The sequence below is a fragment of the Zootoca vivipara genome, chromosome 16, assembly GCF_963506605.1.
Source record: "Zootoca vivipara chromosome 16, rZooViv1.1, whole genome shotgun sequence".
Taxonomy (NCBI): domain Eukaryota; kingdom Metazoa; phylum Chordata; class Lepidosauria; order Squamata; family Lacertidae; genus Zootoca; species Zootoca vivipara.
The window spans coordinates 21855814-21870060 of NC_083291.1; the positions used below are offsets into that span (position 1 = coordinate 21855814).

Genomic DNA, 14247 nt, shown 5'->3' on the forward strand with positions numbered 1-14247 from the left:
GAGCATGCAGGCAGGTGGGAGGGAGCCATTCAGCAAATTAGGCTTATAGAAAGGATCTAATATTACTTGAGTATCAAAACCAGATAGTATAGCCCTGTGTGACAACAACAGGGAGAAGAAGGGAAACCCATAACTAAATGTGAATTTATTTGAGGAAACCCAGATTTACATGGCACTGATAGATAAAATGCAGAAAATACAGAAAATGATGAAATGATAGAAGCAAGGGAGAACTTAATTTAATAAACTAATTTAGTCCTGTTGATTTCCACAGGTCTACACTCAGCCCAGATACCACACATATATTATAAACACTTAACTCCCTGTGCCTTTTTTCCCTTAATACTTAAGATAAAAACCCGTGCTTTTAAATTGCCTTTTTAATTTTTCTTGCATGCACATACACCTTTCCTGGCAATAAATTCCACCTTTCTCATAATTCTCTCTGTGAACCATCATTTTTATTCATTGTGCCCTTTTTGGAACCTAATTGCTTTGCGTTACTAATGAAGGCAGAAGCTCGAACAGCACCATACAGACACACACACAATGTCTCATAATTTTATCATACTCTAGCGTGACTTTGACCCCATGTACAAAGGCCATTCTCGTTTTGGCTGCTACAAATGATCTTGGGCTAATCTGGGTGCAAAGTTTCATTACCCTTGGCTGGCATGCTTACCTTTTTAGATGGAACTTGATCTAGGCCTTGCATTGTAAAACATCTTTTTTTATCCATGCTGGTAGGAGTCCCGGCTTATAATTGCTTTATTGTCTGCATGCGTTTCAGGACAGCCGTGCAGAACGAGCCTCCGCTCACCCACCCGTACTGGGAAGCCGACCTTTCCTTCAACTCACTTCCCCGCATGTCCCAGCAAAGACAGGCCTCACTGCAAACCTTTACAGCCGCCTCCTCTGCCGCAAAAGAAAACCGTCAGCCGAGCTGTTTCTTCGCCAGATGGCTTTTACTGGGGCCCGGCTTCCCCAGCTAGAGCTTCGGGTCCCCCGAGCCCCAAACTGAACTTCAGTCAGTCGGAAAGTAACGTCTGCATCCGCGAGGAGTCTCCGTTTGGCTCCAGCTTGGGAATTAACCGCCAGACCTTTTCTTCTTCTGAGTCACTGGAGAAAGCCTTCAGAGGTTCCCATTCCCCATATCCCTGCCCTGCTAAGAATGGCGGCGCCTGCTGTAGCCAGAGCAAAAACTTGCCGCCTCGTTCCTCCTCCCAGCACAGCATGTCCACCACGGTTTCCTCAGGTTCTAGCTTTCAGCTCCACAACCTCCTCAGCAATATTGACAACAAAGAGGGGGTGTACGCCAAGCTAGGCGGCCTGTATGCGGAATCCTTGCGCCGCCTCGTTTCTAAGTGCGAGGACTGTTTCATGCGCGACCAGAAGAGCGAGCTGCATTTCAGCGAGAACAACTGGTCCCTCTTCAAACTGACGTGCAACAAGCCTTGCTGTGATTCAGGGGACGCAATATATTATTGTGCCACCTGCTCCAAGGATCCCTCCAGCACCTATGCCGTGAAGGTATGTCATTGCAGAATGCTTATTTTGTAATGACTTGCTTTGTGCTTTTGGCCTTTTCACTGCTCTCTGGCTGCCGTGAACTCAAATCATATGATGACCTTCACAAGGATGGGGACATATGTACAGTGGTACCTCGGGTTACAAACGCTTCGGGTTACAAACTCTGCTAACCCGGAAGTAGTACCTTGGGTTGAGAACTTTGCCCCAGGATGAGAATGGAAATCGTGTTCCGGCGGCCCGGCAGCAGCAGAAGGCCCCGTTAGTGAAAGCGCGCCTCAGGTTAAGAACGGTTTTGGGCTAAGAATGGACCTCCAGAACGAATTAAGTTTGTAACCCAAGGTACCACTTTATTGGGGTCTTTCAGAATTTTTCAGGTGTGTTGCCTGATAAGGAACCTTGAAATATGCTTGAATTTTGCTTTAGAGGGGAATCTGCTGTCAAACTGGTTCTATTTAGGAACACACGTACCAAAGATTTTGCTGGTCTGCTATATATATATATATATATATATATATATATATATATATATATATATATTGCAGGGGGTTGGACTAGATGATCCAAGGGCGTCCTTCCAACTCTATAGTTCTGTGATCCTGTGATATTATTATTCTATTCTGCTGAAATTCATAGGGTGTTTCGTCTTAGAAGGAACTGCCAGGTTCGCTTCAAAAATTTCTTCCACGCAAAAATTCAGTGGCAAATAGCACCTAGCAAAACCCGGGTACATGGCAGGTGAATTGCCTAAAAATACCAGAGATCAAAGAATCCAGAGTCCAAAGTTTCTGGTCAGAACAAGCAAACACTCGAGAGTCGAGCTCCAAGAGTTGCCCAATAAGAACCAAAGGGAACACACAGAGTTTACACACAATCCGTTGATTAGCCTGCCAGCAGTAAATTCTCCTTTTTTTTTTGCAAGCAGGACTGATGAGAAGGCTGCAGTAAAGCCAGTAGGGCACAGCTGGGCCTGGTTGCCATGGCAACCCTCACAGCACAGGTATAACAGAGCAGGGCTGGGAGCAAGTCTTCATACCTGAATTTCCAATTGATGTACTGCCAAGAGAGGGCAAGTCATATATCCCTGTAATCCAAGGGGTACTGAATTGCTGAATGTTGCTTGTGAAATAGAGGCGCACAGGCCATGGCTCCCGGGGTTGTTTTTTCTCTCTCTTGAATGAACAGGCTCTGCCACCTTTTCCCTGGCCGCCTTTTCTGTGAGTGGGGATGGGAGGACCTGCCAATTTCTTTTCTCTTGGTTTCTCATTTTCCCCAATCTTAAATTAAGTTCTCCACGTTTCTGCAGCAATCTGCAGTTTTGTTTGTTTGTTTTTAAATCCTCATGAAAAGACGTTAGCTGGCATTTTAGTGGAAATTTCTCCCAATTTTTAATTTGCTGTCCTGACTAGTGTTCAGTTTTTCCCCATAATGTAGTGGATTCTTTTTCTCTTTTAAAAAAAATGTTTTTAATTAGTTTTCCAATATACCCCAATAATAGCCAAATTATAACAATGACTTCCCAAATTATACAATTATCAAAATGCCAATCAACTTCCAATTAATACATTTTAGTTAAAGTGGCTCCCCGCATGATGGTTTGGGTGCACTTCCGATCTTATATCACTGTGTTCTGTAATCTTAATTAATGCCAGTTTCATTTCAGTTATTATAATAATAATAATCCCTTAGTCAACAGCTACATAATTACCGGTAGTGATTTCCATTCGTGATGTTACAATATGTAAATTTATAGAGCTTCAAGTGAGGAACTCAAACTATTATTCTGCCTTGCGTGTGGACAGGAAAGCAGAAAAAAAATACATTTGGCACCAACTTGGCTGCAGGCTTTGTTAGAATGAAGCATACCAAGGCACCATCCAGCTGTCTTAGGGACTCCACTCTGGATTTGTGTAGTGCAGGTACCCCCAAACTTCGGCCCTCCAGATGTTTTGGACTACAATTCCCATCTTCCTCGACCACTGATCCTGTTAGCTAGGGATCATGGGAGTTGTAGGCCAAAACATCTGGAGGGCTGCAGTTTGGGGATGCCTGGTGTAGCGTTTACTCCTTAACACACAAAAAGCACTTTCTAAAAGCAATAAAGCATTTCTACAAAGCTCTAAAAATGACAAAACTATATATTATAAAGTCTAGAAAACCATAGAACCCTATTTACAAATATACAGTTAAAATTCCATTAGCAACATACACACACACACCCTGCGTGGTAAAGCCTTCTTGAATAAAATTGTCTTGAGTGTGTGTCTAAACGCCTGTCTAATTTTGGCTTAGACCTTAGAAGCTGAGGCCTCCTTAGAGGGCCTGAAACTGCCTAATTTCTAGTCCCAGCGCCTTTTCCTCCACACTGTGTGAATTGCGGGGCTCATTTTCAATGCATCACACGGAGGGGCGTCTGCGCTGATGCTCATTTCACAAAGGGGGAAAAAAGGCCTGCTTTTCTGCCACTCCGCCTCCTTCACTCGGTTTGGGCTCCCAGTGGATACATGCTAGAGAGGGAGCGTGATGGCGAGGGAAGGAGACAAACCTTGTTTTGTGTTCGTTTCAGACCACACGTGTGTGTCGCCGCATTACAAAATGCGCCTTTATTGTCTGACTCTGGCAGACAGTAGCATGCTAAAGCTGAGACAAAGAACTAAGACACAAGCTCCGCTCCTGTGTGTGCGAGTTCTAAGTGGGGAAATGTAGCTAGGCAACTTTTTGGAATGCTTTCATTTTTGTCGTCTGAATATTTCTGACAGACAGTAGTTTCAGGGCTTTCCTTTTTCTTTCCCTGTGAATGTGATATTGTTGCACTGACTGCAGACATGAAAGGAGCTACTGATCTGATTGTTGCCTCAAGTCAGGCTTCAACAGGCCTGTTTCAAAGTTTGAGCTAAGATGAGCTTCCTCTCCTCTCATCCCTTAGAACCCAAGATCATGCAAGTGTTTCGACTCATATGCATGAATTGTGGGGAAATGGAGCCAAAATATTCTCTTTTCTTCCCCCCCAAAAATCTTCCTTTTATCTTCAACAGAAGACCAGGGGACTTGAGAACATGGCTCTCTACCAGAGATGTAAAAAGAGGTGGGGGAAGCTCAATTTCAAGGTGCGCAGTAGCAAGGGGAGGGGTGCTTAACCCTTCTCCCACCCACTACTTCTCCCTTTTTCCTTTCCCAGCCAGGGTCTGCAGACATGTGCGCTGTAGTTGGGGGCGCGTGAGGGTGGGAAGGCCTGGAAGAGAAAATGAAGGGGGAGAAATGGATGGCAGGGCCTTCTCGGTGGTGGCGCCTACCCTGTGGAACGCCCTCCCAACAGATGTCAAAAAGGAAAACAACTACCAGACTTTTAGGAGACATCTGAAGGCAGCCCTGTTCAGGGAGGCTTTTAATGTTTAGTAGATTATTGTGTTTTATTCTTCTGTTGGAAGCCGCCCAGAGTGGCTGGGGAGACCCGGCCAGATGGGCGGGGTATAAATAATAAATTATTATTATTATTATTATTATTATTATTATTATTATTATTATGGCAGTGCTTGCTACTTTTCCTCTCCAAATTTCATCCTCCTTTCCCTCTGCTCACCCCACCCAAAGCTTTTATAGAAGCTCTGCAGAGACTCAGCTTTCCAAATTCCATTCTTCTGCCAAATGTCTAGTTTGGCACTAAAATATATATTCCTCTGTGGTGGCCCTATAAACACACTTGTAATTCAGTCACGTGACCAGACTCTTCAATTTGTTTGTTGCTTGATTATTACTTCTGCACAGTGCATTTGCAAGGTAGGAAAGGGAAGCTGAAGTCCCTGGTCTCCTTTGGGCTGCTTCCATCCTATTACCGCCAGCAGAATTCTACACAGTCTGATTGTACACAGCAGCGCCGCTCTGGAGAACAATAGCAGCAGGGAAATGTGCTCCATAGCTTAAAGGAGCCCATCAGTGTCTCAGAGCAGGCAAGAGCATCTCACAACCAGTAATGAATAATATTACCATGTGGAATACACTTAAAATGAATTTGCTGTCCAGAGATTTCATTAGACCCATTCCCAGCCACTGATGCTATTAGGATGCAAGGGAAACAACAGAAGGCACTTTAAATCAATTGCTGCTATTATTTGGGGATCCTTCTGTACCTCTTTCGGACTCGATACCTTGTTTTATTTAAACAAATATTATTTTCTAAACATACTTAACCAAAAAAATCTAAACAAATATTATTATTTATCTAAACAAATCAGGGTGGATTTGATTTAAATCAAACTGATTTAAATCACGATATAAATCACGATTTAAATCACTAGTCAGTAAGGCTTGATTTTAATCATAGTTTTCTACATAAAGACTAATTCTTGTTGGTATAACTTTAATATGCAAGTAATAATAATAATAATAATAATAATAATAATAATAATAATAATAATTTATTATTTATACCCCGCCCATCTGGCCGGGTTCCCCCAGCCACTCTGGACGGCTTCCAAAAAAACAGAAATTCTAAAATACAGAAATCCATCAGACATTAAAAGCTTCCCTAAACAGGGCTGCCTTGAGATGCCTTCTAAAGGTCTGGTAATTGTTCTCTTTGACCTCTAGTGGGAGGGCATTCCACAGGGTGGGTGCCACTACCGAGAAGGCCCTCTGCCTGGTTCCCTGTAACTTGGCTTCTCGTAATGAGGGAACCGCCAGAAGTAGATGAAGATTTTTAGAATAACAACTTTTCATATTAGTTTTTTTTATCCCCAGTTTAATAGGTTAATCATTCATATTTGGACAACTTTTCTGTTGTACTTAGGAAGGAGAAAAATAATCCTTACCTTAATAATAACAATTTAAATAGATTTATTCAACTGAAACAATAACATTACAGCATATGTTATTTGCTTAAACAAACATCCATGTTTGTTAACTAATTTGGCTAAACAATCATTGATTTTTATCCACCCTGAAACAAGTGATATTTTCATGGAGGGTTCAACATGAATCATAGAATTGAAGGGACCAGGAATCTTTTTGCTCTGTGGGGCTTGAACCCACAACCCTGAGATTAAGAGTCTCATGCTCTACTGGCGGAGCTATCCTGGCCCATCTATGCTTCAAACAGTAGAAGCCAGTGGCCCCACTCTCAGCCCTCCCTGCACTGATAGCTTACATCAGGCATCCCCAAACTGCGGCCATCCAGATGTTTTAGCCTACAATTCCCATGATCCCTAGCTAACAGGACCAGTGGTCAGGGATGATGGGAATTGTAGTCCCCTCAATAATGTCTGGACATGCTGCAGTGTGCCAGGCATGCTGCTGTGTGCCCATCACGACACAGATCCAGCTCAGGAGTATGCCAACGGTGTGCTGAATAGGCTCCACCTGGAGATCCTCCAACACTGTGCTTTGAGGCTTTCGTTTTATCATTGTATTGCAAATCGTACCAGTTTCGCTGGCGACATTTTTGCAACCTGCCCTTGACCCATTTGGGGTGAAAGGCACAAAATAAATAAATTGAATAAGTAAAGTTTTGGGAGGTTTTGGACCATGCCACTTTGTTTTATTTAAACTAAGAAAATAGGAGCAACGAAAAGTGGACCTGGATTCCGCTTCACATATGGCATAATAAATTGGTTGGTTTTAAAGGTGGCCCGGGGTTTAGTTTTTCCACTTCAAGATACTTGAGTTTACCCCTCGGAGCGTGTGGGGAGGAATTTTAAAAGAATTCATGAAACTGTATCAGCCAGCTTTTCTTTGGGGTTTGGCTGTTTTCCATTGAGTTACAATGGTCCTCGTCTCCATCCTTGGTGTGCCTTAGCCATCCCCCATTACTAAGTTTTTAGCTACAGCCCCATGAACGCAAAATAAAATGACAACAGTGCAACGGTCTACAGGTGTAGATGCACCCTCAGTTCCTCCGTTTACGTTGCTGGAGAGAGGTCTGATTACTCAATTGTAGACACCAAGATAAAGAGTTTCCCTAGTTGTTAAAGTTGTTTTTACCTTTATTATAGATCTGGGTGTTTTTGAACTTTTAAACTTGCAGGTTTCCAGACTGCCCATTGCTTCTTACTCTGCTGCTACTTGTCACTTTCATATATATTTTTGTGCGTGCACGTATGTTTTATTTTTAATTTTTATCCAAGTTTTGGCAGAGATAATTTTTTGAGAAAATTTTATCAGTGGTGGAGAAGCGAGACTTCAGTAAGACTTTAGGATGGGGTAGCCAACATGGTGCTTCCTAGATGTTGTGGTTTATTTTTAAATGTTTGTGTTTTGTTGTTGCCTTCCTGGGCTCCTTTAGGGAGGAACGAGGGGATAATATTGATACTATTAGGTTGTATCCAACAGTTGTGGCCCACATTGAAATACCTGCTTCCGTTAGCTGAAGTCAGTGCAAGGACTTGCACTAGTGCAACACGACTTTTTCCCATCTCATCTCCAGATTTGCCTGTTGTGCCTCTCCCAGGTCCATTTTGGAGGGTTAGGAGAACCCCGCAATCTTGTTAACGCCACGTTGAATTCCACCCATGCACTGAGTAAACCTTAGTTGGATGCAAACCAATAATAATTGGCCATGGGCTCCTTTGGGGAGGAAGAACAGAATTATTATTATTATTATTACTATTACAACTACTACTACTACTGTTGTTGTTGTCATCCTCATCATTAGAATAACAATAGCGGCCTGATCAGTACCTACCGTATTTACATGCAGACCCTGATGCTTTTGGGGGTTCACATTTCCCTGAATCAAGTTCTTCATTCCCTTACCTCCTTCCCTATCCCACACGGAACTGACCTTAGACTTTGCTTCTGTCCCTTTCCTGCTTTCCGTTCACAGATATGCAAAACTCAAGACACGAAAGCTGCAACGTCCTGCTGCAGCCCTTCCGTCCCGGTCCACTTCAATATCCAGCAGGACTGTGGGCATTTTGTTGCCACGGTGCCCTCCAGCATGCTGAAAAACGCTTCCGCCGATGGCCAAGGCCCCTCCCGCGCCGCCGCCGAGCAAGACTGCGTGGTCGTCATCACCCGCGAGGTCCCGCACCAGACTGCCGCTGACTTTGTGAGGGGTTCCGGCCCTTTCCACAAAGCGAAGCCGGAGCTGTACGAGAGGCGTGTGTGTTTCCTGCTCCTGCAGCTCTGCAACGGGCTGGAGCACCTCAAGGAGTACAGCGTCATCCACAGAGACCTTTGCCTCGAGAACCTGCTGCTGGTCCACTGCAGACCTCCGCCCAACTGCAGCAAAAGCAGAGAGGACAAACATCTGCCGCGGCTCATCATCAGCAACTTTTTGAAAGCCAAGCAGAAGCCGGGCGCCGCCGAGTCCAAAGCGAAAAAGAACCAGGCTCGCTTGGCCCCGGAGATCGTCTCTGCCTCCCAGTACAAAAAATTCGACGAGTTCCAAACCGGCATCCTCATCTACGAGCTTCTGCACCAGCCCAACCCCTTCGAAGTGGGAGCCCACCTCCGGGAGCAGGAGTACAGCCAGGGCGACCTTCCCCCACTGCCCCACCTCTCCATTTATTCTCGGGGGCTCCAGCAGTTGGCTCACTTGCTGCTGGAAGCAGACCCCATCAAACGCATCCGCATCGCGGAGGCCAAGCAGATCCTGCAGTGCCTGCTGTGGGGTCCCCGGAAAGACTTGACGGATCAGCCTCTTAACCACGAGGAAGCGCTTCGCAACTGGGTCGACATGAAGCGGGCGTTGCTCATGATGAAGTTTGCCGAGAGGGCAGTGGACGCAGAGCGCAGCGTTGAGCTGGAGGACTGGCTCTGCTGCCAGTATTTAGCCGCCGCGGATCCACCGTCTCTCTGCAAGTCGCTGAAACATCTCCAGCTCCTTTGATTCCCCATAGCGTGTGAAAAGGGTGTCGTTAGTTCTAAGGGCAATGGAGGAAGCGCTTTTCCTTACACAGAAAATGGCACACACCTCCCAATCCCCTTTATGGAATTGATAATTGTGTGAAACAGACCATATTTCATACACAAACACAACGCAGAGATCAAAACCTATGTACATTTTGGGATAAATACCATTTATTGTAAACAGTGTTGTAAACAGACAATACTGCTGCATTCCACCACCAAGTGTATTGCTTCTTGGGTTATTCTTGGAGGTAAATTAAAGAAAAAAGAAGATATGTGTATTTCCTAAATGGGAGGACGGTTTCATTCTTGTCAGATTTTGTTGTTTTACTTTTCCTAGTGAATGTGCTCAGTCTTGGGGCAGAGGCTTATTCGCTGTGAAATATCCTAATATATTTTCTATTAAAAAACCCAGCAATGTTCTGCGTGATTCCAGATGGCGGCTTAATTTTATACACAGGTTGTTCAGATACTGCAAAGAAGCCATTGGCGACAGAGAAAAAAAGAGTACGGCATTTTGATGCCAACAGTGCTGTGTGGATGCACACATGAGGAGCCCCTATCCCATAATATTTGACTGTCTGGGAGTATTGTACAGTGGTACCTCTACTTACGAATTTAATGTGTTCTGAACACACATTTGTAAGTCGAAAAAAATTGTAAGTTGAATCCCATAGGAATGCCTTGGGAGAAAAAATTCGTAAGTCGAAGCAACCCTATCTAAAAATTCGTAAGTACACTGTAGAAAAAAATCCTATCTAAACCGCATCCAAGATGGCGGACGGAGCTCCATTTGTAAGTAGAAAAATTCGTAAGTAGAGTTATTTGTAAGTAGAGGTACCACTGTATGTCTCATCAAGAAGAGGAGTTGGGGGTAGTGCTATGCAGATAGGGGCAGGAATGTGACCCTAGTCCACCCCAAACCCATCCAGCTTTGCCCACTCAAGCCTTCCTGGCAGCCATGCTCCAACTTGACCCTGCCCAGAGGGATCACCAACCTCATAGATGTTGAAACAGGGAAGGAAGGCAACTTGAAGAAGAGAAATAAATTGAGCAAAATGGAAGAGATTCTGGAGTCTGAAGTGTGCTCTCTCATTTTCAGGGAAGTGAGCATTTTCTGCGTCTCTTCCTGCACCCATTGAAAACAAAAGCAAAACCTTTCCCCTTCAACCCTCTCTGTGAGCTCATCCATACTGCCATGTAATGTGCAGAGGGGGTGAGTTTCCTTGTACCTTGATTAGTTCTTAGTTGTCCATACGACTTTCCCCTTCAAATCACTGCCTTCCCACACTTTTCCGTCCCTCAATCTGGATTTTCTCATAAAATATATACTTTAAAAGAGAAGATGCAGATTGAGGGAGGGGAAAGTGTGGGAAAGCATTGATTTGGAGGTGAAAGTTATTTGGGCAGCAAAGCATTAATGGAGATAAAGGAACCTTACTGTCTGCTTTAAAGAACTGTATAACGGCGTAAGGATGATAACTGCAGTGTGTATGGACTTGTAGTTGGTTAGTTTCCCTGAACAGTCATAGCAAAGAAAGACCATGCTCTTTACAACATTCCACTGAAGGAATGGGTACTCTGTCCCATACTCTCTTATGTCATGTACAGTAAAATGTGAAGCATTTTCTTGAAGGGGGAGAGAGGAAATGGATCCATTAATCTCTCACATTCAGATGGACCCATTTTAAAATATTTTTTCTAGGAAAAGAGGTGCCGGAACTCAGCATGAATGCCCCCCTTGTTCTCTTCTAATGGCAATGGCACCCACCCGAGAGGTGCCGGAACTGAGTTCCGACGAGTTCCGGCTGGAAAAAAGCACTGTTTATAAGAAAACTTGAAAGAAAAAAAGGAAACAAAAGTTGCCTTGGTGTGATTTGCCAGGGGCTAGGGACTGGCAAACTACAGTACCCTACCATTATGTAGAAAAATAATCACTAAGTAGTCCAGATCAAAATCCTGGAACGTAAAAGAATTTTGATACCTTTGCAATGAGCAGCAGCATTGAAATGGTTATTAGGAAAAGTGGGGGAGAAGCTGATAAGCTTTGCTGGTGTATACCAGCAAAGGTTTAGCGCAGGCATCCCCAAACTGCGGCCCTCCAGATGTTTTGGCCTACAACTCCCATGATCCCTAGCTAACAGGACCAGTGGTCAGGGATGATGGGAATTGTAGTCCAAAACATCTGGAGGACCAAAGTTTGGGGATGCTGGTTTAGTGTCTCCAGCAGCTGTCTTGCTCCAGATGCACTACTCTAGTGTAAAATTTACAGGAGACTCATAAGCAGGCATAGGCAAACTCCGGCCCTCCAGATGTTTGGGACTACAATTCCCATCATCCCTGACCACTGGTCCTGTTAGCCAGGGATGGTGGGAATTGTAGTCCCAAACATCTGGAGGGCTGGAGTTTGCCTATGCCTGCTCGTAAGTGCTGCTTCATAAGGCAACTTGTCCTCTCATGGGGATTATTTTCCATTTTGGAAACTGCATGCACCATGGGCAAAAGGTCATGTGTTTTTCCCACTGTGAGGATTGTGAACAGTGCGGCAGGTTTGACTTTCTAGGGCAAAGGCCTGCGATCTGGTAAACATCCTTTCCTTCAAGAAACCTGCATTGAGGCAATCAAGGAAGCAGTAAAACCCTACCAGCCAAATGGTCTACAGAGAAAGGAGAGGAACAATGGAGAGTTTACTTTACAGGCCTTGTGCCATGCATATGAACAGCAGCATCTGGTTTATTAGTTATATCAGGACTGGTTTGGACACCTCCCCAATTTCCCATAGAATATGAATACGGCATCCAAAGCAAGGTGGTTTTTTGAGGGACTTAGCACTGGGATCAGGCAAGATAAGCGGACTGGAAGGGTTTGCAGAGGAGACTTTTTACCCCTGGCTGATTACTAGCCTTACTGTTGGACTACATCCTGGTATTCCCTTCCCCAGCAGGCTTGCTATGAGGTCCCTTCACCATAATGCTGCCTAGACCAGGCATCCCCAAACTTCGGCCTTCCAGATGTTTTTGGACTACAGTTCCCATAATCCCTGACCACTGGTCCTGTTAGCTAGGGATCATGGGAGTTGTAGGCCAAAACATCTGGAGGGCCGCAGTTTGGGGATGCCTGGCCTAGACAGTTGAAGTTGAGAAGCCCAGATAGTACTTCATAGGCTAGGTTTGGGTCATGGGCAACCATAGCTGACCCCAGGTTATACAGTATTATAAATTATACCATCACTGTAACCATTCAGCAATCCACCCTTCTATTTGATTAAATTAACACAGATGAATTGAGAGGTGCAATGAGCTGGGAGAACAGAGAACCTAAAATAAACAATACCTCTCAATAGAACTTTCCTTACTGTTTATCTAGTCTTGCTTCTGTATGCTTAACAGCAGCTTGGCACTCAGAAATTAAACAGGTGCAGCTTTTATTGGTGTAGGAGAGTTTCAGCTCCAGAATTTCTGCATGTATCTACAGCACGTTTGACAATGATACGTGTTGGAGGAAGCAGCATGAAATTTATACTCAAGGTGTGGCCTTTTTTACCAGCCAGTTTGGAGTAGGTGGAGGGGTGATCAGTGGATCTATGCAAGTCAGTTTGCCAGTTACTTACTAGCCCAGATCCTGTGCTTTTATGCTAGCAATAAGCCTAATGTACTAATACGGCAACAGTTCTGACATACCACCAGAAATAGTGATGGGAAAAACTTCACACATTTTTTAATGATGGGCTGCTGTTAAACGCCATAAGAACCAGTTTCTTTTACCCTCCCGAGCCAGGATCCTGCCCACAAAGGACCTGCAAAGCAATCAGGCCACATACAACCAAGAGAGAACTGAAAGGCTTCCTGTTTGGCCCCCAGCAACATATGGTGAGAACCGGTGAGCATTAATATGTAATAGACCCCTGTTAAGAAATCAATGGGGTTACAGTTTACTGAGTCTGGCGACAGCTGGGAACCTGGCAGCTAAGCTGTGTTTGCTCTCGTAACTTCGGACAAGAGGGAATTAGCAACAGGTGGGTCATATTGTTCTCAAAGGAAAATATTTGGATCCAACACAAAAAGACGGAAATTGTGCTCACTCAGACCAGTTGGGCAAAGTTCGTGCAGTTGCACAACATCCTCCCTCAAGTCCTTTGCCCTGTAGGCTAAAGGTGAACTGAAATGGACCAAATTGCTGGACTGCAGAAATGAGATTTGTGTGGTGACAGCACTTGCTAGAGGCAAACCATACCGATTATGAGCTTCAAGGCACAGGTCCCACGACAGTTGATAGTTCGGATGTGCCCTGACCACAGCTAACCTGCTTTCCCCACTCCCTCTTCATCTACCAGTGAAGGGATGGGCGGATGGATGGTGGGAAACAACAGTTTCTGAGAGTTCATCATCCATCCATTGTAGAGACCCTGGCTAGCAAGTACGGTACATTTTCTGGTGGGTGACTTTGGGGCTGTTCCACAAATTGCACAGCCGCAAATTCAGATCAGCCAACAAGTGGTACCCTGCTTCCTGACATGTGCTTGCTTGTGTGATACATGTGTATACAACAATCACCTTTTGTCACATCTGTGCTTTGCATTTTTAGTTAATGTGAAATGCGTGAAGAGGGCCTAGTAGGGAGGAAGGGTTTGAGACCCTCCCTCACCCACCACCAACTGCCTCCAAATCCTGTTGCCAACTCCTCAATACACCTTCACTAGTGGCTTTTGAGCAGAGGTTGGATGTTAATCTGACATGGATGCTTTATTTGAGATTCCTGCCTAGCAGTGGGTTGGACTAGATGACTCTTGGGGTCCCTTCCAACTCTACAATTCTGTGACCTCTCTGCATAGAATGACAATTCAGTAGAGAGCCGGGTTTGGCCCTCTGACCTGTA

At 44.6% G+C, this 14247-nt stretch overlaps 1 protein-coding gene across 6 annotated transcripts in view; it reads left to right on the forward strand.

Moving 5' to 3' along the window:
* The window catches only part of PRAG1 (PEAK1 related, kinase-activating pseudokinase 1), a 97337-nt gene extending 87542 nt beyond the window's left edge, over positions 1 to 9795 (forward strand). For all 6 annotated transcript variants that reach the window (XM_035140797.2, XM_035140796.2, XM_035140798.2 and 3 more), the window contains exons 5-6: positions 791 to 1530; positions 8345 to 9795. In XM_035140797.2, coding sequence (XP_034996688.2) covers positions 791 to 1530; positions 8345 to 9352 — 1748 coding nt within the window. In that variant the 3' untranslated portion in view covers positions 9353 to 9795. The remainder of the gene's footprint in view (positions 1 to 790; positions 1531 to 8344) is intronic.
* Positions 9796 to 14247: the final 4452 nt, after the last annotated feature.